The 26789-nt window shown below is 43.5% G+C and overlaps 1 protein-coding gene across 3 annotated transcripts in view; it reads right to left on the bottom strand.

The window, feature by feature from the left end:
- Positions 1–26789, bottom strand: part of LOC115466823 (NACHT, LRR and PYD domains-containing protein 3-like) — a 124423-nt gene that overhangs the window by 38271 nt on the left and 59363 nt on the right. For all 3 annotated transcript variants that reach the window (XM_030198366.1, XM_030198367.1, XM_030198368.1), the window contains 5 exons: positions 21072–22755; positions 20639–20794; positions 7255–7419; positions 6351–6521; positions 2150–2320 (listed from right to left, as the gene is read on the bottom strand). In XM_030198366.1, the coding sequence (XP_030054226.1) occupies positions 2150–2320; positions 6351–6521; positions 7255–7419; positions 20639–20794; positions 21072–22755 (2347 nt within the window). The remainder of the gene's footprint in view (positions 1–2149; positions 2321–6350; positions 6522–7254; positions 7420–20638; positions 20795–21071; positions 22756–26789) is intronic.

Consider the following 26789-nt stretch of genomic DNA (forward strand, 5'->3'; position numbering starts at 1 on the left):
CCCGATTTGTGTCAGAAGATGGGCACTCTTCTCTTTCGAAAATAAGCCTGACAGTATTCCCAATTTTCAAACATTCTCTTCCCAAAAAGGTTCTCTTTAGACAAACAACTTAGAGCTGCTGCTGCTGTCACCGGCGAGGGGTCTGTTGGATATGCTGGATGGTCAGATTAGCGAAGGTCAGATAATCAACACTGTACTGCAGTGTTTCCGAAGTCCAGGCCTGGAGAACCCCTTGCCAATCAAGTTTTCAGGATATCCAAAATGAACATACAGGATATCCACAATGAATATGAATGAAGCCACTGCCTCCATTATATGCCCGGTTATGCATTTTACATCTATAAGAATAAGGGCTTTGAGATCCAAGATGGCCGCAAGCTGTTAGGTTGCTGCGACTCTCGCTCCTAAAAAGAAATGCCTAAACGAAGAGGGAGACTAGCGGGTAGGGCTTCCCTGCTAACTCCCTCATTACCTGGTCCGATGAATCGATATTTGAGATCGCAGGGAGTTCACCGTGATGGCGGTTCGCTTCCAGAGGTGCGCGCCGGCAAAACGGAGACTTCGGCGCTCTCTGGCTTTGAAGTAACTCTCAGCCCCGCCGAACGCACTCCCCCTCCCCAGCCGATTGGCGCCAGCTCTTTCCTCCTGGATTCGACAGGTCCACTCCCGCAGAGGTTAGGGCCCAGAAGATCGCCGAATCGAAGCCTCACTTACTACTGAGGTGGGACTGGAGAGCAGTTTGCCCGTGGAAACGTCGCAAACCGAGGGGAGAGGAGCAGAGGGGCAGAGTGAAGACCGAGACCAGCCTGTAAGGTTTGAACTTCCTAAAGAATTTATGACTAGACCAAAAGATGTGACATTAGAAGCTTTGTGGGACCTGGTTTCCAACCTACGACAAGTTTTCCTCAAGTAGATAAATGATGTCCAGCCTAAAGTTAAATCTCTTGAAAGTAACTTGGTGGTACAAGAGGAACAGATTAAAGATTTGAATGGGAAATTTGTTAACTTGGATCAGAGATTTATGAAGCTTGAAACAGCACAACCTATTATGATGAAAGATTTGACGAATCTTACAGACAAAATGGAAATCTTTGATAATTACATTAAAAATCATAACCTAAGATTTGTCAACTTTCCTAGACTTCAAAATGTTGCTCCTATGGATATGTTGAAATGCTATATGCGTGAAAATTTACTAATTCCTGAACAGAACTTACCGCCAATGACTATGGTTTACTATATTCCTGGGAAAGGAACCACTCAACCCGAAGCTCCGATAAATGTCTCTCTCTTGCTTGAGATTTCAGATATCGGATTAGCAACTGCAGCTACATTGGTGGCTACAGTTGCACTATTACCAGATAAGAATTGGATCTTTCGTCTGTTTTTCCGAAATAAAGATAAACCCTTCTTGGGTTTAAAAGTTTTACTTTTTCCTGATGTCTCCAAGGAGACACGGCGACGAAGGAAACAATTCCTGCTCCTTAGGCCTGAAGTTTTACACTTGGGGGGTACCTTCTTTCTAAGATACCCCTGCAAGTGTATAATAAAGTTTAAGGGGAAAAAAATGTGTATTTACAGAGCCGTCATCTGGTCATTTAGGAAACATTTTTTTTTGTGGCTTATTCGTTAAAAAATCAGGTCTAGACCAAAATGTCCAACTTTTAACCCTGGATATTTTTGTTTTGTTCCATTATGGCAGAAAAAGGTCAAGTGTTGGCCAGGTGTTAGGAATGCCCATATCTCGCTCTTCACATGCCCCTGACACACCCCCTTGCGATTTAAACGCACTTCTGATGGACTTAATAGAAAAAGTCTAAAAATTGGTTTTGAAAATACCAATTTGAATGTTTTTGTGACAAAAACATCCAAATGCAGTTTTATACCACTTTTTGGATGTTTTACTCTTTTGAAAATGAGCCCCATAATAACCTATGGAACTTTGCAAGTCTAAGTGCCTTGAAAGTGAACCTCTTAGTCTATCAAAACGTCTTTTCCACTTTAATATGTTAACACACAGACTGAAGTGATTTGTGGTCACCTTTGCACTTTGATTGTGATCCTTATAGTTTTGAATACATCTACAGCGCTATGTATGTACAGTATAAATGTTAAAAAGTAGAACATGGAAGAAAAGTCAGTTTCTTACACAAGAGTCCTCAGCTTGCAGTCAGGGTTTGTGAGTAATGGACAAAGATTTTTCACGCCTTCATCGCCCAGTCTGTTGTTATCCAGGTCCAGCACATCCAAAGCTTGGCACTTGGCAGCAGTGATGCAGAGCTGGAGCATGCATTGCTTCGTCAGCCCATTACTCATGATACTGAGAGCCGTAAAAAGAGCAAATGTAAAGAAGTGAAATATTGAATTTAATGCTTAAAGAAGACCTCTAGTTCTCTCTACTCTCTGCCTATATTCTCTTTCTGTTTCAATAGAACAGACCCTACTTGACTGCCAGCTCTACTATCATTTCCCCAGCACTGATAATTATTTGCATCTGTTCCAAAACCTCTTGAATGCTGTTACTACAATATTTTCCTCCCAGTGCCTCTGCTAGGAAGCTCTTCCATTTACTCACCACTCTTTGTAAATAACTAATCCTTTATGCCATTCCTGAGTCTAATCCCCTTCAGCTTGATATAGTCTTCTGTTCTAGAACTTCCTTTCCACTGAGAAATGCATTATGTAGCCCTTTCAGGTATTTGAAAGTCCTATTATATCCCTGTCTCACCTCTCTTTTGTTCTACAGTATACGTAACTGAATGTATGCACCCAAGTAGATGCATATAAAATTACCTATGGGTTATTCACTCTTAGGAAGTAATTTTATAAGGAGACATATAGTCTTAGGTGCCAAGAATATGTGTAAATGGTGGTATTTTAATAATTTGTGTGTCTACTTCTCTTTATAAGCAGCAGCAGAAAACAAGCTTGGAAAGGTGTCCTGCAAGAAGTACACAACATTTTCAATGGCATTCTTTTCCTCCAGCATTTACTCGCCAGGGAAAATATGATGGTCATTTCAGAAGCCTTACTCGCAATTTCCACGTGGAAATACCTGCACTTACACATGTATATTGCATACAGATGTAAAAAACAATTTCAGAAAGCCACTATTTACTACTACTACTATTTAGCATTTCTATAGCGCTACAAGGCATACGCAGCGCTGTACAAACATAGAAGAAAGACAGTCCCTGCTCAAAGAGCTTACAATCTAATAGACAAAAAATAAATAAAGTAAGCAAATCAAATCAATTATTGTGAACGGGAAGGAAGAGAGGAGGGTAGGTGGAGGCGAGTGGTTACAAGTGGTTACGAGTCAAAAGCAATGTTAAAGAGGTGGGTTTTCAGTCTAGATTTAAAGGTGGCCAAGGATGGGGCAAGACGTAGGGGCTCAGGAAGTTTATTCCAGGCGTAGGGTGCAGCGAGACAGAAGGCGCGAAGTCTGGAGTTGGCAGTAGTGGAGAAGGGAACAGATAAGAAGGATTTATCCATGGAGCGGAGTGCACGGGAAGGGGTGTAGGGAAGGACGAGTGTGGAGAGATACTGGGGAGCAGCAGAGATTACACATTGAGATCCACACTTTGTAGAGATTTCAAGGGGGCATTGCTTGGGAGCGGCAAAGATCTACATGTGCATTCACCATTGCACAAAGGGAATATTCATGCATGGGGAAAACGTTCCCTGTCAGCTTTTACACCTCTTTAACAGCATGTATAGGTTTAATAAAAGTGCTTGTTCAGTCAAGGGTTTACATGAAAGATCAAGGGAGTCATTCTCCTTAATCCTGGCCCATGTACCAATGCCTTATTCCATAGACTGACCCCCTAGATGTGAGTCCTGATGCAATGCTAAGGGTCATGTGCCACCATTTTTCAAGATGAAGGAAAGGAGAAAGATATCTCCCTGAATCAGATAAGTGTTATTGGTCTGGGGGCTCAGCTATATAGAGGACCTCCAGTCTTGGATGACAGGATCTGGGATGTCATAAACCAGATATCCTTGGGAGGAGGAAGAAGGGCAAGGGGGTCTGGGAGGTGGGTGCCAGGGGATCCTAGGCCAACTGAGCCACCTAGGAATGTTTGTATGGTGGGGGTGGGAGTCTAGAGTCCCTTTGGCCACAAGAACATTTTTGTAGGCTGGAGGGTCAGAGGATCTAGGTCCCACTAGATCACCACAGAAATTTTGCAGGGTGGGCATAGGAATCGGGGAGTCTAGCCCCTGTGTTTTTTTTTTTTTTTGTAACGTCACCTTTCCTGTTAGTGTGTGAGCAAATCCCTACTCATGCACTAACAGGAAGGGAGACATTTACTTCTGATGCAGCAAATCACTGGCAGATTTCACAGAAACAATGGGCAATAGTGATGGACAGATAGACAGACAAATCGATCATCCACAATAGGCATTTTGCATTTACAAATGTACCTAAAAAGACACTTTGGGAAACCTTTTACAGGCTATAACTCAGCTTACTTTGAGCAGGAAGGAAAGAGAAAGAGATTTGAATTACCATGCTGATGCAGGAAGGAGGCCTCTTTGTCTCCCAAGACCTATTCAAACACTGACGCACTATTTTCATTTTTTTTCCTTTCATTTAATTCCATTTATTATCATATATTTATAACTTGACTATCAAAAATTACCAAGCATGCTTACAAAAACATACAATAAGCATACAAACATTAAGAAAAAAAGTATTCACCTTAACTCATAACAAGTGAAGAAAGCATGCAAAGCATAGCTCACAGAATTCTTTCTAACCCCTCTTCATATAAATGCGTGTGTGTGTGTGTGTGCTGTTGGGGGGAGGGGGACAGGTATTAGTAGGTGTTTGTGTATATATTTGTGTGTCTGTCCATATGTGTTTGTGTGTTGGTATGTGTGTGTGTGTTTTGTGTCTCATTAATGAGATGAGAAGGGAAGGCCGCTTGAAAGGTACAATTCCTTAATCACTATGTTAAAGTGAATTACTGTGTGTATACTGTAGCTGTTGGAACTGCTTCTCCCACAGAAATGTACTGGGGTATTTTTTGGAGGGGGGGGGGGGTCATTTCTCTTCCACCCCTGTTATGCTCTTAAAATTTATGCTCTTAATTTATGAGCATAATTTACGCTCCTAATTTAGGAGTGATGGGACTGCTGCAAGGGGTAGTTCTGGGGATAGAATAATTTGCATGGATGTATGGCAGTTATGTGAGGGCAGATTGAGAGTGTAGGGACTGTTGCAAGGAGGGGGCAAGGGTAGTTTGGGGATTTAGAAAAGTATGAAATTCCACCTTTTGAACTGCCTTGTTCTGTTTTCTAACTGCTACATCTCACTCTGTTTCTCTTACAGAAGCTGAAACACCTTATTCCATAGAAATGCATTGGGCCATATTTGTGGGGGACTTCTCTAGAACCCCAGGTTCAATTTGACCCATTTTCAAAATCAATGTGTCTTTATCTGCCACATTTAACCATCCTGTGGATGCCTTGATTTCCCAAAAATACTCCCCCTGAAAAACTGCACCACCACCTCCAGCTACTCTACAAATACAACACATGCATTGCACACAACAGAAATACACACAGAGAGACATGTGGGTTAGAAATAATATCATAAGCCATGCTCTGTATGCTTTTCCCACTTGTTTTCTGTCAATGTCCTGAACCTAGAGAACCTGGGAACTCTCCAGAGACCCAAACTTTGGATCAAAAACCTGGAGACTAAGTGAATGCCCAGAGACTTTCTGGGTATGATCACATCAGAATTTTATCCGAGGTCACAGGTCGCCCGATATTCAGCACTATTTAACTGGCCATAACAGCTGCTGACCAGTTAAATAGCGCTTAACCGGCTATCCACCGATATTCAGTAGGGAATAACCAGCTCTCCCTCACTGAATATTCTTGGTTAGCGGCTAGCAGATAGGCAGTTATATCGGCCATATAACCAGATATTCACTGATTTTTAAAGCTGGTTTAGCAGCCATATTTAGCCGATTGAAAACCTAGTATATCTTTGGCCAGTTTGAAGATAACCCGCTATCTGAATATTGACGTAGCCGGTTATCTTCAAACCAGCCAAAAAATAAACCAGATAGTCAATGCTCGTTACTGGAAACAGCTCAACATTGAATATCTGGGCTTAGCACTGACCGCGGGGCTAACTCCTGCGGTCAGAATCTCGAGTTAGTGACAAAGGCAGGGATTAAAACTGGCACGCTTGTGATTTTTATGGCTTCTATTTTTAAGCATAGATCACTTGACTTGTTTCCTTTGAGACAACCATGAATTGCAGGTAAATGAAAACATCATTAATAAAGTTACTCACCATTTGAAGAAAGAAGGAATAAGAAACAGAGACAGACCTGAGTTCCTGGAGCCTACAGCACATCTGTGGAAGAAGCATCAGAAGCTGGATAACTCCATCATCTCCTAGACCATTTCTTCCCAGATAAAATTCCTTCAGGACAGGGTTGGCACGGAGAAATGAGATCAGAGATTTGATGCACCCTTTGGTAAGACCATTTCCTGAGAATCTGGAAAGAAGAAGGAAGATATTTAGGGGCTCTTTTATAAAAGTGCGCTAGCGTTTTTAGCTCGTTACAAATCAGCCTCTGCTAAACGCTGAAGCACCCATTATAGTCCTATGGGCATCTCAGCATTTAGCACAGGCTGATTTTTAGCGTGAGCTATAAATGCTAGTGCACTTTTGTAAAAGACTCCCTTAGATAGGCCTTCACTTAGGCACAATTTGAGGGACCTGCCAGGTACTTGTGACTTGGACTGCAACTTCTGGAAATAGAATACTGGGCTTGATGGACCTTTTGTCCAACTCAATATGACTGTTATGATTTTGCCATCCAGGAAGTTTAAAACATAGAAGATAACTGGATGCTGAGGTTTTTTTTGGAGACTTCTGACCTAAACTCCATTACTGCTGGTCCCTGAGCTCCCTGACACCTAACCTATTCCCTCTGTTGTTGGTCCCTGGCTTATCTCAGAAATACCCAACTCTGACTCCTCTACTCCTGGTTCCTGAGTGATCTCAGATACACTCAATCCCAACCCCACTAATGATGGTTGTTAACCTAGTTCAGAGACACCAGACTTTGGTATATTCTGTGCTAGATTTGAACTATCTATGAGACACCAAGCACCTTAACTCCTAGTTCCTTAACAGTCTCAGTGACCCTCAACTGTAGCCGGTTCACTTCTCGTCACATTTGCACCTTGACTTTGGCCCTTCTCCTTTCTTTTGGTCTTGATTACCTAAGGGTCTCCAGCTTACAGATGCTCAGTACTTTGGAAAGTTTCTCCAGGAATATTGATCCGAGTGATGTGTCATGGATCCTGATATCCGTGAGGTTGATAAAGGAGTTCAGGCACTGGCAGAAGTCTAGAAGGAATTCTTCCCTCAAATAATAAACAGTCAGTCTATATAGAGAGGAGAGAGTAAAATCTCTTAGTTAGATAGTACAATCATTCATAGATAAGAAGACCAGATAACTCTATTTCATGAGGAAAACTCTGGTTTTACTGTCTTTATGCATTGACAATAAGTCCATGAATGCAATGGGGATAAAATCAAAACTTAATCTGTCCTTATCTGAAGGCTTGGGATGATAATATGGTAGATGATGGCAGGCAAAGTCTGAAATTACTCATTTACCTTGAGATTCTATATATCACGCCTTAATTTCCGTTTTGTGCCAGGTTCTCACATGAGTACAAAATATGAGCAAGAACATATGTGCAGGGATTTTAAAAATGAAATTCCGCATGCACTTTCCTGTTTTTATCCCATCTCTGGCACCAACATAGCTCAACTTCTGTTGTGACCAACAGTATGCATGCATGTGAACAAGGGAGCAGTAACCAAACCTATGAAAACTACTACTACTACTAAACATTTCTAGAGCATTACTAGGGTTACGCAGCGCTGTACAGTTTAACAAAGAAGGACAGTCCCTGCTCAAAGGAGCTTACAATCTAAAGGACGAAATGTCAAGTTGGGGCAGTCTAGATTTCCAGAATAGAGGTAAAGTGGTTAGGAGCTGAAGGCGACATTGAAAAGGTGGGCTTTGAGCAAGGATTTGAAGATGAGCAGGGAGGGGGCCTGACGTATGGGCTCAGGGAGTTTATTCCAAGCATGGGTTGAGGCGAGACAGAAAGGGCGGAGCCTGGTGTTGGCGGTGGTGGAAAAGGGTATTGAAAGGCGGGATTTGTCTTGAGAGCGGAGGTTATGGGTAAGAACGTAAGGGGAGATGAGGGTAGAGCGGTAAGGAGGGGCTGCAGATCGAGTGCATTTGTAGGTTATTAGGAGAAGCTTGAACTGTATGCGGTACCTGATCGGAAGCCAGTGAAGTGACTTGAGGAGAGGGGTGATATGAGTATATTGGTCCAGGCGGAAGATAAGATGTGCAGCAGAGTTCTGAACGGACTGGAGCGGGGATAGATGGCTAAGTGGGAGGCCAGTGAGGAGTAGGTTGCAGTAGTCAAGGCGAGAGGTAATGAGAGAGTGGATGAGAGTTTGGGTGGTATGTTCAGAGAGGAAAGGGCAAATTTTGCTAATGTTATAGAGGAAGAAGCTTCTGATCATTGCCTCCAACATAAGCAGCAACTTTATACATTTGGTATCAACTTCATTCTTCTTTGGAATTCTGTTTAAAAGAAACAGTAACGTGAATATGTGGATGCCACAACATACCTTCCTTTTAAGTATCAGGAGGAACATTATAGATCACCTCTTTAGCACAAGTCCAATCAATGAAGGGGTGGTCTCAGGGTCAGCCCTGCCACTAGCCAGATTAGGCACCGTCTAGGGTGGCAAAATTTGAGGGGTAGTGGTGCTGCTCTGGCATAGAAGGGGCTCCAGTTAAGGCAGAAAGGAAAAATGAACAGAAGTTGGCTGGGGATCGTAAAGCTAGAAGAAAATGAAGTCAAGAGGGATGTTGGGAAATATAGTTTAAAGTGAGTCTTGGCAGAGAACCAATTAAGAGGAAGGTAATGGCCACAGGGGTGGTGGTAGTAATTGAGGAATACTAATTACAGAGGTACTGAAAAGAATCAGATTATCTATAAACGGCAGACAGCACTGTCTTTCAGGAGACACAGGTGGGGAGCTTAGAGAGAGGGTTTATTCAGATTCACATGAAGAGATGCCCACTGGTTTTATTTAGCGTACAGTTGGGAGAAGATTCTATTTAATCTCATGGGTTTGGATTGGCCTGAAAGGGAAGTACCATTATACCTAAATCTCAGGTCAGGAATTGAAAGCTGTAAGTGTAACATGAACATTGATACATGGAATAAAAAAACTATTTTACTGTAACTGGTTGGCTCTGAGTTGTATATTTTAGAGAATTTACAGTACGTCACGAAGAACACAGATGTCAGTGACATACACACAAATTATGAATACAGAGCAAACAGGTAAAGAGACATTAGCGTGTGCTGTTTAGATGCCCATAATATTCCTATGGGCACCTACACGGTTAGCATGTGATAATTTTTAGAACGCTAAAAATGCTAGCACACCTTAGTAAACAGGGCCCTTAGATTGTAGCAGAACTTTGGCACACCCAAAGGACAAATGGTGTATGAACACCTGAAGAGAAATCTCAGAGGTGAATGCAGCCCTCTAAGGAGCTCCCTAATCTACGTATGCAGCATGAACAGCTGAAGCAAGACCTCAAGGGAAGAGAAAGAAGTGCCCTGACTTTGGCAGTTAACTAGGTAAATTGTCTAGTTTAAGCCTCTCAACCAGTGAAATATAGTAAAAACAAAAGAGGGGTGGTGAGGGCACGATTGTAATTAATCCAGTAGCACTAATATTCAACACTCTGTTGTAAACATTCAGCTGGCAGTGGTCATCAAGTTTTTAGCCACGGCTGGTTAAATGCCTGGATATTTAATGCCAGGCTATGTCCAGGCACTGGCATTGAATATCTTGGTTTGTGCAAATGACCAGCCCTTATCCACTTAAGGATCAATATTCAGCCTTAACTAAAGGAGTGAAACCGGACAAAAATAGCAGCAGCCTGATTTGTCCAGTTATCTTATCTGGTTAAGTACTGAATATAAATAAAGCAAAGACAGAGGAGCTGACGAGAAAAGCAAATTATCTACCATATATTAATGATCGAATAGAATACCTATAAATGATGACTTTCATAAAATGTACATATAGATTCTGTCGGAACATTAATATCCTTTCACTATCCTGATATTAATTTTTCATTGTTGTTACAAATATGGTAGATATTTTGTGGGTTAACATCTTTTGTTTGCAGCCATATCTTTTTGATATATATATATTTATATGTACATATTTTATGTTATCTAATTATGGGTTTTATTTAGTAGTTTTATTTAGTTTTATATTTTATATGTATTTATATCTTTATTATTTGTAGACTTCTGGCGCAAACAGTCCGTGTCTAGTCAGTTTGAAGAATTGCTTATTAAGGACACCCTGCCTTTCTCATTAACTCCACTGTTTTTACTTTGCTTGTTCACTTTGTGCAGAGTGTGGACTCATGTTTGTGTTTTCTGAATGTGGAGGGGCATTTTTGATATCATGTCTAAGTCTGACTTTGGACGTTTTGCAAAAAACATCTAAAATCCGAATAGGAAAGAAGGTCATTTTCAAAAAAGAAAAACATCTATCTTTTGTTTTCAAAAATACTGTTCCGAACAGTATTTTGTGATTTGGACGTTTTGTTTTTTGGTCCATTTTCGAAAAAAAAAAAAAAAAAACACCCTCAAAACGTCCAAGTGCAAAACGCACAAAATCAAGCCATTAGGATGTAGGAGCAGTCAACATTTTTAGTAGACTGGTCCCCCTGATATCCCAGGACAGCAATAGAGCACCCTAGGGGGCACTGCAATGGACTTCATAGACTGCTCCCAGGTACACATCTCACAATTGCTCCCTTTCCTTTTGTGCTGAGCCCTCCAAAACCCACCCAAAACCCACTACCCCCAACTGTACACCACTACCAATAGCCCTTACAGGTGAAAGGGGCACCTATATGAAGGTACAGTGGGTTTCTGGTGAGTTTTGGAGGGTTCACAGTTTCCTCCACAAGTGTAACAGGTAGGGGGGGGGGGTAGGAGCTTGAGTCCACCTGTCTTCAGTGCACTGCACCCACCACTAGACTACTCCAGGGACCTTCATGCTGTTCTAACGGACCTGAGTATAACATCTGAGGGGGGTATAGAGGTTGGTAAGTAATGTTTTTCATCACATTTTTTGGGGGTGGGAGAGGGTTAATGACCACTGGGGAATAAGAGGAGGCCATCCCTGATTCCCTCCAGTAGTCATCTGGTTATTTAGGGCACCTTTTTGTGCCTTATTTGTAATAAAAACAGGTGTAGCTCAAAACGTCTTTAAGTCTTAGTCCTGGACGGTTTTGTTTTGTTCAATTATGGCTGAAACACATCTAAGTCTTAGGAACACCCAAGTTCCGCCCTGAACACGCCCCTGGCACTCCCCTTTGGATGCACGTCTGGCGGACTTCTGAGAAAAATGTCTAAAAATAGGTTTTGAAAATACTGATTTGGACATTTTTGTGAGAAAAATGTCCAAATGCAGACTTATGCCACTTTTTGGACGTTTTTCTCTTTGGAAAATGAGCCTGATAGTCACTTAAGTGCTGACTCTGCCCTGATTTCAACCCTGGACTTCTCACAACATAGCTGCTTTTGGCTTAGGCCAGGAGTTCAACCCAGTTCTCAGGACACATCTAGCCAATCAGGTTTTCAGGATACCCACAATGAATATGCATGAGATATATTTGCATAGAATGGAAGTAGTACATGCAAGATTAACTCATGCATATTCATTGTGGATATACTGAAAACCTGACGGCCTAGATGTGTCCCATGGACTGGGTTGAGAACCTCTGGTTTAGGTAATTAGAGGGGATATTCAATGCCTCTGAATAGCCACATATAGATATTTTAACCATGCAGAAGCCTCTCCTGCCTGGTTAAATCACTTTAAATATTGAGCCCTACGTGTTTAATACAGAACTGGTTAAGTCTGGTCAAAATAATACGTGTTAACTTTAACTGAGTATTTTCAAAATGCCATGCTTAACCAGTTATATTTCTGAACATCCACTTAAAGATCACTGGATAACTTATCCATTTACTTTTAACCATATATCCAGCTGCAGAGTATTGACCTACATGTGAAAATCTAATTTATGCATGTAGTTTCCTTCCTCTAATCTATCCGTGCCCCTGGACTATCCTGATTTTGCTGCAGCTAACATACTCGATCAGTAAATTAAATGAGTACACGTTTACCAGCTTCATGAGGGGAAATTTCATGGATGGGAATCTGACTTGTTAAGTCAGTGGAGGAGGATTTATAAAGGATCTGTGAGATAATACAGTAACATAGTAGATGACGGCAGAAAAAGACCTGCATGGTCCATCCAGTCTGCCCAACAAGATAAACTCATATGTGTATACCTTACCTTGATTTGTACCTGCCTTTTTCAGGGCACAGACTGTACAAGTCTGCCCAGCAGTATTTCCCACCTCCCAACCACCAGTCCCGCCTCCCATCACCGGCTCTGGCACAGACCGTATAAGTCTGCCCTCCACTATCCTCGCCTCCCAACCACCAACCTCTCTTCCCCCACCTGCTACGCCACCCAATTTTGGTTAAGCTTCTGAAAAAGCTTTCATAAAATTACCCTCTTGATGTGGGGGTGTGGAGCAGTTAGCTTTGACAAGTGCACATTACAAAATATGCAAGCATATTAACGTGAGACATTTGGGTTTGCCAAGAGCAGGTGCAAATGTAATTGCAGAAATCCCCAGGATAGTTTTCAAAATGGAAATACTTTTGTAATCCACCAAAGTGCACATGAGAGTGGAGGAGTGGCCTAGTGGTTAGGGTGGTGGACTTTAGTCCTGAAGAAGCGAGTTCGATTCCCCGCACAGGAAGCTCCTTGTAACAAAAATAAAATATGTATATTTTGGGGGTAAGCTTATAGGTCTTTTTTTGCATGTACCAGTGTTATTATAAGTGCTTATGAAATTTCTGGGAGTATACAGACGTGAAGGGGCAGGACGTCCAAGTTTCGAATTGGACATCCTTGCAAAACGTCCCCATCTAGGGGCGGGTATTTTCGAAACAAGATGGACGTCCAGCTTTCGTTTCGATAATACGGTCAGGGACGCCCAAATCCTGAAATGTGGTCGTCCTTAGACTTGGTCGTTTCTGATTTTTGGCGATAATGGAAACCAAGGACGTCCATCTCTGAAACAATGAAATGCAAGCCATTTGGTCGTGGGAGAAGCCAACATTTGTAGTGTACTGGTCCCCCTGACATGCCAGGACAGCAACCGGGCACCCTAGGGGGCACTGCAGTGGACTTCATAAATTGCTCCCAGGTACATAGCTCCTTTACCTTCTGTGCTGAGTCCCCCTAAACCCACCTACCCCCAACTGTACAGCATTACCATAGCCCTTATGGGTGAAGGAGGGCACCTAGATGTGGGTACAGTGGGTTTCTGGTGGGTTTTGGAGGGCTCGCTGTTTCTTCCACAAACGTAACAGGTGGGGGGATGGGTCTGGGTCCGCCTGCCTGAAGTGCACTGCACCCACTAAAACTGCTGTGATGGAGATGAGCATGACATCTGAGGCTCACATAGAGGCTGGCAATCAATATTTTTAAAGATGTTTTTTGAGGGTGGGAGGGGGTTAGTGACCACTGGGGGAGTAAGGGGAGGTCATCCCCGATTCTCTCTGGTGGTCATCTGGTCATTTTGGGCACCTTTTTGTGCCTTGGTCATAAGAAAATCACGACCAGGTAAAGTCGTCCAAGTGTTCATCAGGGACGTCCTTGTTTCTTTCGATTATGGGTCGAGGACGTCCTCGTATTAGGCACGCCCATGTCCCACCTTCACTACACCTCTGAAACGCCCCCTTAAACTTTGGCCATCCCTGCAACGGAAAGCAGTTGGGGACGTCCAAAATCGGCTTTCGATTATACCGATTTGGACGACCCTATGAGAAGGACGCCCATCTTCTGATTAATGTAGAAAGATGGTCGTCCTTCTCTTTTGAAAATGAGCACAATAGTAGTATATGTTCCTGCTGTATAGCTCATACTTGTATGAAGTATATGTAAGAGTGTTTTACAAGCAGAAGCAGATGTATACAATTTCTGGAAGTATCCACAAGTAGGATTGGATTTAGTTAAAAAAAATCGGCATGGGGCACTATTTTATTAAGAGTGGTCTGAACTCAGCACTCTTTATAGAAGAGTAATTAGAGCCCATTTCTTTGCACAAATTTGGGCATCGGTATTTACACCAGTTGAAACCTAGTGTAAATACTGGAAGCCAACTCTTGGCATCTGGGCATGGGTATGGCGATATTCTCTAACTTTGCATGCAACTTTTTGGAATGTCCCTACCCTGCCCCTGGCCATGACCCTTTTGAGTTGCACACTAGGGGATTTAGTCACGCAGGGTTATAGAATAGCACACAGCAAGATGCACGTGCAAAATTCAATTACTGCCAATTGCCTGCAATATCCGATTGCTGACAAATTTATTGCTAGCTAATGGCTTGTTAGCTAATTAATTTGTGGGTACCCAAATTTGAGCACCATATATAGAATCTGGGCAGAAAGAGCTAGTGTAGGTGCAGGCACCTAAATGTGGCAGAGACACAAATAATTTACAGCATTCTGTAAGTTCCATGTGTAAGTGGAAGCCCCCATCTATGTCCCACCAATGTGTACACCACCCTTGCAAATTCTCACTAGGTAAATGAAGCAGTTATTTGCAGAACAGTGCATAGGCCGAATATTGGTATTGACACATATATATGCACACGTGGAGGGGGATAATTGAACGGGGGCGCCCATCTCTAAGGACGGCCCTGTAAAGGGGCGGGGCAACCCGTATTATCGAAACAAGATGGACGTCCATCTTTCGATAATACGGTCGGGGACGCCCAAATCATGAAATTTAGGTTGACGTTAGAGATGGTCATCCCCGGTTTTCGGCGATAATGGAAAGTGAGGACGCCCATCTCAGAAATGACCAAATCCAAGCCATTTGGTTGTGGGAGAAGCTAGCATTTGTAGTGCACTAGTCCCACTAACTGAATGGAAAAAGCACTTCCCTTACCAATCCGGAAAGGAACAGGCATGCATGAAGGAAATTGCATGCAAATGAGCTGCTCGCTGTTAGCTCATTTGCACACGATTTCCTTCCTAAGGAGAGGAAGTGACGGCAGTTGAGGACGTCCTTCCCTGCAACAGCAGTTGAGGACCTCCTTCCCTGCAACGGCAGTTGAGGCCATCCTTCCCTGGACTTCCAAAATGTGAATGTTTGTGAGAAGGACATCCATGCCTGCTATGCCTTCAACACCCCCTTTATTTATTTGGATTTTGGATCACAAGTAGCAGCAATGGGATTTCAACCAGCCACCTCTAAATTACAAGACCAGTGCTCTAACCACTAGGCCACTCTGCCACTTATCCACTCCCTTGAAATTTGGCCATCCCTGTGGGGGGCAGTTGAGGACGTCCAAAATGTTTGAAAGAAGGATGTCCACGCCCTCGTTATGCCTCCACTGGCACACACATACCTCCCCCCCCAGGGACCTGCATACTGCCTCCCCCCCACAGGGATGGCCAAATTTCAAGGGAGTGAAGTGGCAGAGTGGCCTACTGGCTAGAGCACTGGTCTTGCAATCCAGAGGTGGCCAGTTCAAATCCCACTGCTGCTACTTGTGATCCAAAATCCAAATAAATAAATAAAATGGGTGTCAGAGGCATAGCAAAGGCATGGATGTCCTTCTCACAGAAACATCCACATTTTGGACGTCTTCAACTGACGTCGCAGGGACGGAGGCATAGCAAAGAACATACTCTAAAAAAAAAAAGACAACAGTTTTTGAAGTTGTTTTTTTCAGGGTGGGAGGTGGTTAGTGACCACTGGGGAAGTCAGGGGAGGTCATCCCCGATTCCCTCCGGTGGTCATCTGGTCAGTTCAGGCACCTTTTTGATGCTTGGTCGTGAAAACAAATGGACCAAGTAAAGTCGGCCAAATGCTCGTCAGGGACGCCCTTCTTTTTTCCATTATCGGCTGAGGACGCCCATCTGTTAACCATGCCCCCGTCCCGCCTTCTTTACACTGCCAACACACCCCCTTGAACTTTGGTCGTCCCCACAACAGAAAGCAGTTGAGGACGCCCCAAATCGGCTTTCGATTATGCCGATTTGGGCGACCTTAGGAGAAGGATGCCCATCTCCCGATTTGTTTCGGAAGATGGGCGCCCTTCTCCTTCGAAAACAGGCAGGTTAGACACATATGGGCCTAATATTCAGACCGTGGGAAGGAGCCTGGCTAACTCCCATAGTTGGCAGTCAGTCCTGATATTCAAGGCCAGGCCATTTCTGGTGACCGGCATTGAATATCTGGGTGTTTCTTGGCCATTTAAATTTAACTAGCCAAGCCGATATTCAGTGCTGGCAGGTTAAGTTTAAACCAGCCAAAGATATTCTTGCTATTTTGGTGGCCTAATTAACTGGCGATGCTCTGAATATTAGCGGACAGGTGGTTATATCACATGATATAACTGGTTATCCGCTAAGCCCTAACCAGCAATATTCAGCAGGAGATAACCGGCAATCTCCTGCTGAATATTGCTGGATAGTCGGTTAAGTGCTATTTAACCAGCCAGGAGCCGTTCCTGGCTGGTTAAATGGTTTTAAATATTGGTGGGAGATATATCATTATACTAAACATTCACATACACCAAGGACACATAAAGCATCTTGTTTATGGAATTGTCTTTATAGCAGTGGCGTAGCCAGACAGCCAATTTTGGATGGGCCTGAGCCCAAAGTGGGTGGGCACAATATTTTCTCTGCCCTGCCGCAAAATATAAATACATTAGCTAATAAGGATCCTCAAGCTCTATCAGCTAAAGACTTTCTGTCAAGGTGGCCAGAACTCCCTTTTACCAAACTTGGCAGGCAGCAGCAACTTCAGTAAGCCACTGATGCCAGCACCCTATGCATGCTTAGCTGTCGGTGACTCAAGCATGCTGTCACCGACTGCAGAGCTTGGTAGAAGGAAGTTCTGGCTGTCTTTGGAGGAAGTCCTAAGCTGGGGAGGCTTGGGATCCCTACCAGCTATACAGCAAGGGTCAGAACTGGTGTTAGACATGCTAGGGCCCCCTCCCTGATCCCCTCTCCTCCCTGCCTGCCCTCCGATTTCCCAACCTGCTTTTACTGTCACACCAACAGACCCTCACCAAATTCAGAACAAGGGATCACGTATCAGAAATAAAAATATTTAGACAAAAATTGAACTCGGAACCCCAAAAAGTTAAACTTAGCATGTACTTCAACACTGGAGAAATAAAAACAGAAATGCATTTCCTTTCTCCTGAACACGATACAAACACATTTGCTATGTAGATTTCCCAAAGCCAACATATTCCATTTAAAACATTCAAAATACATTGCTTTTTTCTACCTTTGTGGACTGGACATTGTATTTTTCCATCATGTTGGTTGCAGTTTCTTTTCTGCTTTCCTGTCTGTCGTTTTCTAATTCTCTTTCGAGCGGCTGCTGTCCATTTGTCTTCTTTTACCTTCACTACACCTGCTTCTGACATATTGACTTCTTATTTTTAGCTCTTTCCTCTCTTTTTTCTTCTTTCTGCCTTGCTGTCAACTCAAATTTCACCCTCTCACTGTTCTCCTCCTTTTTAGTTTACAGCTACCTATCAGATTTTCATCTTTTTCTCTCACCCACTAGCTTTTCCATTTCCCCAACTCACTCCTTCCTCAGCCCTCCATTCCCTTTCATTACCATATTTCTATCCTCTGTAATCACTATCTTTTTATTTATTTCCTTGCCACCCTCTTCCTCTCCCTCCTGGCCTCTCCCACATGGTTCCGCCATCTTCCTTCCCTCCACCCTTCTAGCCCAGCATCTGCTCCCTCTTTCTCCCCACCCCACTCTTGCAGCCTTACATCTCTCTGCCCCTTCTCTCTTCCCTCCTGCCCTCTCCCTCATGTTCCAACATTTCTCCCTCTCTCTTCCCTCACTCCCACTGTCTGGCACCTCTCTATCACCCTTCTGCTCCTGAATCCAACATCCCCTCCTTTCTCCCCTCTCCAGCTCCTGTGTTTCTCTCTCCCTCTCATTCACCGCCAGGTCCAATATATCTCCCTCTCTCCCACTTTCTACCATTTCTCCCTCTCTTGTGCCATGGGTCCAACACTTCTCTTCCCCCTCCCCCCATGCAGCATTTTCTCTCTTCCTCCCTTCCACTGCCATGCCCAACATTTCTGCCTCTCCCCCTCTCTTGTGCCCCATCCATCTCTCGCTTCCCCCTACATCTCTTCCTGCCCTCCACCATCATGTCCAATTTTTCACCATCTATCTTCTCCTCCTCACCACCCCCTGTCCAAGTCCAACATTTCTCCTTCCCCACTATCCCCCTATGTCCAACATTTCTCCCTCTCTTGTCCCTCTCCCCTCCCAATGCAAGATTTTTTCCTTTCTTACCCCTCTCTACCCTATGTCCCACAATTCTCTCTCTCTCTCTTGCCCCTGTCCACCTCATGCCCCCCCCCCCCCATGCAGCATCTATCTTCAATTTCAACCGCAGCGGAGGGAGCAGGCTGAGGTCCGATCCTGCTTCTGCCTCCCTCTCTCCCACAGCGCTTCTCAGACGCTGCCTACCTACCGCCGCCACGATCCTGCATCTACTTCCCGTCTCAGCAGCAGCGGAGCAGCGGTAGCGATTCATGCTGCCTCCTGCTTCGTTCTAACCCGGAAGCGTCTCCTCTGCCGCGTCCTGCCCCAGCAGAAACAGGAAGTTGTAATAATGGGGGCGGGACGCGGCAGAGGAGACGCTTCCGGGTTAGAACGAAGCAGGAGGCAGCATGAATTGCTACTGCTACTCCGCTGCTGCAGTGGTGAGACGGGAGGAAGATGCTAGATCGTGGCAGCGGTAGGTAGGCAGCGTCTGAGAAGCGCTGTGGGAGAGAGGGAGGCAGAGGCGGGATCGGACCTCAGCCTGCTCCCTCCGCTGCGGTTGAAATTGAAGTTCTCCACTGCTGGGTGGGCCTGAACCCAAACTGGGTGGGCCTAGGCCCACCCAGGCCCACCCGTGGCTACGCCCCTGCTTTATAGTGCTGGGGTATAGTTAAAGTGGCGTGAGGGCAGCAAGCTAAAATGATCCAGACGCTAAAGGGATGGTTTATATGTTTATTTTAAGCCTGCTGAAATGCAGGCCTAAACTAAATCGACAGTGGTGACAGCAGTCACTGGTGCATATGTGTATACAGCACCACAGACTATCTATAGTAGTACGAAGGAAGAGCGTGACTTGTGGGTGATTGTGTCTGATGACCTTAAAGTTTCCAAACAAGTAGAAAAAGCAGTGGTCAAAGCCAGAAGGATGCATGGGTGAATAAAAAGAGGGATGACCAGCAGGAAAAAGCAGGTGATAGTGCCATTGTATAAGTCTCTGGTGAGGCCCCATTTAGAATACTGTGTGCAGTTCTGGAGATCACACCTATGAAAAGATATAAACAGAGAAGGACGACGAAAATAATAAAGGGAATGGAACGACTTCCCTATGAGGAAAGGCTGAGAAGGTTAGGGCTCTTCAGCTTGGAGAAAAGGCGGCTGAGGGGTGATATGATAGAAGTCTACAAGATAATGAGCGGAGTAGAGCGGACAGATGTGAAGCGTTTGTTTACACTTTCAAACAACAACAAAACCAGGGGACACAACATGAAGCTAGAATATGGTAGATTTAAAACAAATAGGAGAAAGTTTTTCTTTACTCAGCGTGTAGTTAGACTCTGGAACTCGTTGCCGGAGAATGTAGTGACAGCAGCTGGCCTTACGGAATTTAAAGGGGGTTTGGACAGATTCCTGAGGAAAAAGTCCATTGAACATTATTAATTTTTTTTTTTTGGGGGGGGGGGGGGGGGGTGGAGGTTGCCGGGTTCTTGAAGCCTGGATTGGCCGCTGTCGGAGACAGGATGCTGGGCTTGATGGACCCTTGGTCTTTTCCCAGTATGGCGGTGCTTATGTACTAGTCGGTCCAGAGGGCAGCTACAAAATTAGTAAGCGATCTTGAACACAAAAAATATAGGGACAGGCTTATGAACCTCAACATGTGTACGCTGGAAGAGAGGAGAGAGAGAGAGGAGATATGACAGAGATGCTTAAATATCTCAAGGGCATTAATATACAGGAAGTGAGCCTTTTTCAACTGAAGGAAAGCTCTGGAATGAGGGGACATACGATGAAGTTAAGAGGGAATAGGCTTAGGTGTAATCTAAGAAAGTATAATTTCACAGAAAGGGTGGTGGAAGCGTGGAATGGCCTCCCGGTGGAGTCGAGGACTGTGTTAGAATTTAAAAAGGCATGAGATAAGCACGTGGGATCACTTAGGAAAAGGAAGAGTTAGGGGTTACAGAAGATGGGCAGACTAGATGGGCCATTTGGCCTTTATCTGCCGTCACGTTTCTATGTTTCTATTGAATATATGTATTTATTTAACGGCTGCAGCTAGTGTTTAAATAAATATGCATCAATGACTATCGTCACTGGAAATGTTCCCCCTGAGTAAACATACCTGCATTGTTTTGTAATACGAGCAGCCTGGAAATATAAGAGAACCCCATCCCCTTCTGGTTCTCCTTCCAATGAGATGTCCCAAAGACAAAGCTTAGAAGAGAGCTGGATACACACTTGCTTAGCAAACTCCTCACTAAGCTTCTGGGCAGACAGCCTGCAAGTCAAGAGAGAGAGGATGAGCATTTGGTACTAAGCCACATTGAGCCTGCAAATAGGTGGGAAAATGTGGGCTACAAATGCAATAAATAAATAAATAATCAAGGATGTTGCAGAAATAGTGAGCGTTCCTTTACCAGTGGAGATTGTGTACCAGACCTACATCCCTGTAACATATCCTGCTGTGAAACAGAAGTAATGAGCTGAATGTTCCTATAACACAACTATCCACGAAATTGGGGATACACAGATAATGAGTGTAAAACTCTTCTTACTTCAAGTTCTGACACCTGTGTAGCTCAGGCAGCAATATCTCCAGCTCCTTTTGACCCAAGGGTGCATCAGGTAGGTCTAACTGGTCCAGACATGGGCAGCAAGAAAGACAAAATTTCAGAACTGAGCAGTCTAGCCGACCTAGAGTTGCTCTACTAAGGTCCAGGGTCTTAATATCCTCTAGAGCCTGTTTGACTGACTGCTCATGCTGAAGTTCGTATAGGCAGTGCAGGAGCTCTCGTTGGAAATATCCATTATTGTCTATGCTAGAGGCTTTCTTTACCCAACAAAGAAGATCTTTCATGAGACTGGGTACAGTGGACATGCCTATAAAATTCTTCAGCATAGTTCTGGCCTTTTGTCCACCCAAACCAAAGAGGAAACGTACAATGCGGACTTTGTGAGGGTCCTGGGTCTTAAGAGTATCTTCCAGGAGATCCTTCATCTCCTCTTTCCTGGTACTGCTGAAGTAATATAGTGCTGCAATGAACTCTTGCACGATAGTATGTGTGAAGCCACACTGGGTTTCTGGGATTATCTTCTTCTCAAAGATACTGTTAAGGAAGATGGATTGAATTTTCTCAGGCAAATCTTGCTGGACTTGGTCCATATCCTCTTGGTCAAAACTGAACTGCTGTTTTCTAATTCCACGGAGAGCCAAAACACCAAGCTTCTCCAAGATGCTATGATGCTGCTTCTGGAACTCAGGGCAGTGGTTTTTCAGCAAGGTAATCACAAATGACAAAAAGACTTGGGTGGTGGTGCTTGCTGTCTTAAGATTGCCTGCATCATCAATGTCTGACATTACTGCATTGCAGACAACCCATGACAAGGCTGGGACAAAACACATGGTAAAGATCATTTCATTGTCTCGGATATAGTTATAGATCTCCATGGCTTTCTCCTGATCAAGAACCAATTTATTAAAATAATCTTTGATCCCTTCTTCTAGGAATCCCAGGACTTCTGCTGATAAGTTAGCTGAGGTTAACTCTTTTTCTACACGGTACAAACAGAGAGAGCGAGTGGTGAGAAGGATCTTGGCACGCTGAACCATTGCATGATCTCTCTTCAACAGTTTGGCAATGGTGACTGAAGTGGGCCAGGACTGGATTTTGGCATTGCTGGAGTTTTCATCTGTTATATGTCCAAAAAGTTCATCCACTCCATCCACAAGGAAGAGTATCTTTTCTTGACAAGTCAGAGCCTTCTGGAGAACAAATTTGGATGCGCCACATGTGTGCCAAAGCAAATCAGTTAAGGTCACTTCCTCTTTCTTCTTCAGGAGCTCCTTGCAATCAATGTAAAACACAAAGTCAAACAAATCCTCGTAAATCTTTTCTGAAGCCCAGTCCAGCAGGATTTTACGAACGGTGTAAGTCTTCCCTGTGCCAGCAGCTCCATGAAGAATGATGGTCTGTGGTATTCGACCTTTTTTATCTGGGTCAAACAACTTACTGATAGTCATCTTCTCTGGATCCTCTTCATGCAGGCTGGACATCTGCTGAAGGCAGCCTACACCACTAGATCTGCGCAACTCTTGGCGTTCCTTGCCCCAGAACTTTCTAACAATTAGCAACTCAGTATAAGAGGCTTCCAAGTCTTCTAGCTCTCCAGGGATGGCACTGGGAAGTCTGATCTTGTCATATCTCTCCTTCACAAGGTGCTTATACTCATCCTTCTCTTCTGGAAATGGAAACAATTAATAAAAGTAAGGAGTCAAGTAGTGTCATTCATCAGTAAGACAGGGTGACATAAGAAAAGGCATTCTGCAGGAAGTATGGATCTTTCACATATGGACTATAGAAGTGGGGAGTGATATAGGGCAAGTATTGTATTGTACTGTATTTCTTTACTTCTATTCCGCCTTTAACTTAAATTGCAAAGCGGATTACAATAATAACATTCTGTATTCAGAAGGAGCTTACGTACAACTTGAGACAATACAGTAAGAGAATAACATCATAATAATTTATAAATTTTGATCGGAAAACAAATAAGTTTTTAAGGATTTTCTAAATAATAAATATGAATCAGTTTGCCATAAATCGACATGTAGGCTGTTCCAAAACGTTATACTCTGAAAGTCAAATGATTTTTCTCTCATACATTTATGATTAACTCCTTTCAGAGATGGAAAATCTAATATTAATTGCTTGTTTCGTGAATATAGTCTCCAACTTGGAATGAGCAATAACTGACTAACACTATCTGAATTTAACCCAGATAAACTTCTAAAAACTCAGCAAGCAAGTTCAAAATAAATCTGACTCTCAACTTTAAGTCAGTACAAATTGTTCAATAATGGGGTAGCTTCAGTATATTTTTCCTTCCTGTAGATTAGTTGAGCTGCAGAATTCTGGAGCAACTGAAGTCTTCTCTTTTTTTTTTTTTTTTTTGTTAACCCGTAAGTGAGCAGTACAGAAAGTTACAATAATCTAGGTTGGGTTAAAGAATTGACTGAGCAATAACTCAGAAATTAGCAGGACTGCAACTAGATCTAATAGATCTGAGTTTATGCAATGCACAGAAACCTTTTCTTACCAGTGCATTTACTTGATGTTCTAGGGTCAATTTAGAGTCTTGAATAATTTATCTTCAAATTTAAGAGTCGGCTCCTGAACTTAAAGACATATTGGTTGACAAAGAGGGGCATAATTGAACGAAAACGTCTATCTCCATGGGCGTTTATCTCCGAGAACGGGTCCGTGAAGGGGTGGACTGAACCGTATTTTCGAAAAAAATAGACGTCCATGTTTTATTCGACAATTTGTGAGCTGGGTGTTTTTGTTTTTCAGTGATAATGGAAAATGAAAGCGCTCAGCTCAAAAACAAATAAATCCAAGGCATTTGTTCGTGGGAGGGGCCAGGATTCGTAGTGCACTGGTCCCCCTCACATGCTAGGACACCAACCGGGCCACCCTAGGGGGCACTTTTACAAAAACAAAAAAAAAAGGTAAAAGAGCTCCCAGGTGCATAGCACCCTTCCCTTGTGTGTTGAGCCCCCCAAATCCCCCTCAAAACCCACTGCCCACAAGTCTACACCATTACTATAGCCCTAAGGGGTGAAGAGGGGCACCTACATGTGGGTACAGTGGGTTTGGGGGGGGTTGGACGACTAAGCATTAAGCAGCACAATTGTAACAGGTAGGGGGGATGGGCCTGGGCCACCTGCCTGAAGTCCATTGCACCCCCTAACAACTGCTCCAGGGACCTGCATACTGCTGCCAGGGAGGTGGGTATGACATTTGAGGGTGAAAATAAAAAGTTGTGAAACATATTTTTTTGTGGTGGGAGGGGGTTAGTGACCACTGGGGGAGTCAGGGGAGGTCATCCCCGATGCCCTCTGGGGGTAATCTGGTCATTTAGGGCACTTTTTGGGGCCTTATTCGTGAAAAAACAGGGTCCAGGAAAAGTGCCCTAAATTCTAGCTACAAACGCATACTTTTTTTCCATTATCGGCGAAAGGCGCCCATCTCTCCTCGGCCGATAACCACGCCCCAGTTCCACCTTTGCCACCCTCCGACACGCCCCCATCAACTTTGTACGCTTCCGCGATAGAGTGCAGTTGAAAACTTCCAAAATCGGCTTTCCATTATACCGATGTATTTGTTTTTGTGAGATAAACGTCTATCTCCCGATTTGGGTCGAAATCTAGGCGTTTTTCTCTTTCAATTATAAGGTGGAAAGTGTGCTGTAGTTGGTCACCAAATCATAAAAGCGTGGGTTTTGCCCAGTGTTCAACCACTGTAATCAGGCATTGTAATTTCTGAATTGCATCATTTATAGTATCCAACCTTGGACATAATACAAATATACTATCTGCATAACTTAGTGAATAAATATTCAAGGTCTCCAAAAACTTCCCTAAAGGGCTTTAAAAATACTGAATAATTGTGGTGACAGGGGTGACCCTGTGGAACACCACAAGTTGGCAGCCAACTTGAAGATTGTTGCCCATTCTTAAGAACTGTGTATGATCAATATTTTAAAAATCCAGAAAACCAATTGAAAACCAGTCCTGTAATGCCCATCTCGCTCAGTCCTAACAGCAGTAAATCATGGAAAAAGACTATATTTTTCTGTTGAAAATACTGTTTTGAAAAACATTTTCTGATTTCGACGTTTTGTTTTTCAGTCCATTTTCAAACAAAAAACATCCAAATGCAAAAAGCACAAAATCAAGCCATTAGGATACAGACCATAAGACAAGTTTCAGTCACAGGAAAGCATTCATAGAGGATAACAAAGTTCAAACTGCCGTAGAATCAGTCAGTTCTATTACATCTAAAAAATTATTTTGTAGGAAGACTAATATTTCAAAATATTCAGAAAAATGAGAGACTAGTGCTTGGTCTGACTGTAGTGCTAGCCTCACAGGAGTAAAATTATTTATATGTCCTCAGTGTGATAAAAGATTCACAGGCAAGACATTCCTTATAGTTCACTAGAGAATCCGTGCAGGTGTAAAACCATTTACATGTTATGAGTGTGGTAAAAGCTTCAGAAAGAAGGCATTGCTTGTAGTGCACCAGATAATCCACACAGGAGTGAAACCATATATATGTGCAGAGTGTGGTAGAAACTTCCGCTGGAAGGGAAACCTCACAGTGCGCCAGAAATTGCACACAGGAGTGAAACCATTTACACATACAGGTTGTAATAAATGCTTTTGTCTGAAGGTAAACCTCACAATGCACCACAGAATACACACATGAGTAAAACCATTTACTTGTTCTGAGTGTGGTAAAAGCTTTGGTTGGGAAGAAAGCCTCCCATGGCATCAGAGAATCCACACAGAGATGAAGCCATTTACATGCAATGCTGAGATAAAACCTTCAGTTGCATTGGGACAGGTAATTAGAGAATGTACACGCTTGCTATGAAGTATGGAAAAATAGCACTCTGGTATTTAGATATATGTAATGAGACTTCCTTTTTATCTATAGATCTGAATTCAAAGCCGAAATCTACTGATAAACAATAGACACAAGGCCCAGATGTTATAAAAAAAAATAGAAAGCTTGGCATCAGGTAGAATAATGGAAAAGTGGCTTCCCAGGAAAGCAATAGGGTGCCCTAGAGGGCACTGCAGTGGACTTTGTAAAATGCTCCCAGGTACATATCTCACCATTACTCCTTTACCTTGTCTGCTAAGCCCCTCAAAACCCACTACCCCCAACTGTACACCACTACCATAGCCTGTACGGGTGAAGGGGGCACCTATATGTGGGTACAGTGGGTTTCTGGTGAGTTTTGGAGGGTTCACAATTTCCTCCACAAGTGTAACAGGTAGGGGGAGATAGGAGCCTGGGATCACCTGTCTGCAGTGCACTGCACCCACCACTAAACTACTCCAGGGACCTGCATGCTATTCTGAAGGACCTGAGTATAACATCTGAGGGTGACACAGAGGCTGGCAAGTAATGTTTTTCATCACATTTTGGGGGTGGGGGGGGTGGGAGGGGGTTGGAGGGGGTTAGTGATCACTGGGGGAATAAGGGGAGGTCATTCCTGATTCCCTCCAGTAGTTATATGGTTATTAGGACATCTTTTTGTGCCTTATTTGTTATAAAAACAGATCTAGCTCAAAATGTCTACGATTTAGTCCTGGACGGTTTGGTTTTGTTCCATTATGGCTGAGAAACGTCTAAGTTTTAGGAACGCCCAAGTTACACTCTGAACACACCCCTGGCACTCCTCCTTGAGATTTGGATGCA

This window comes from Microcaecilia unicolor, chromosome 3, assembly GCF_901765095.1.
Source record: "Microcaecilia unicolor chromosome 3, aMicUni1.1, whole genome shotgun sequence".
Lineage (NCBI taxonomy): Eukaryota > Metazoa > Chordata > Amphibia > Gymnophiona > Siphonopidae > Microcaecilia > Microcaecilia unicolor.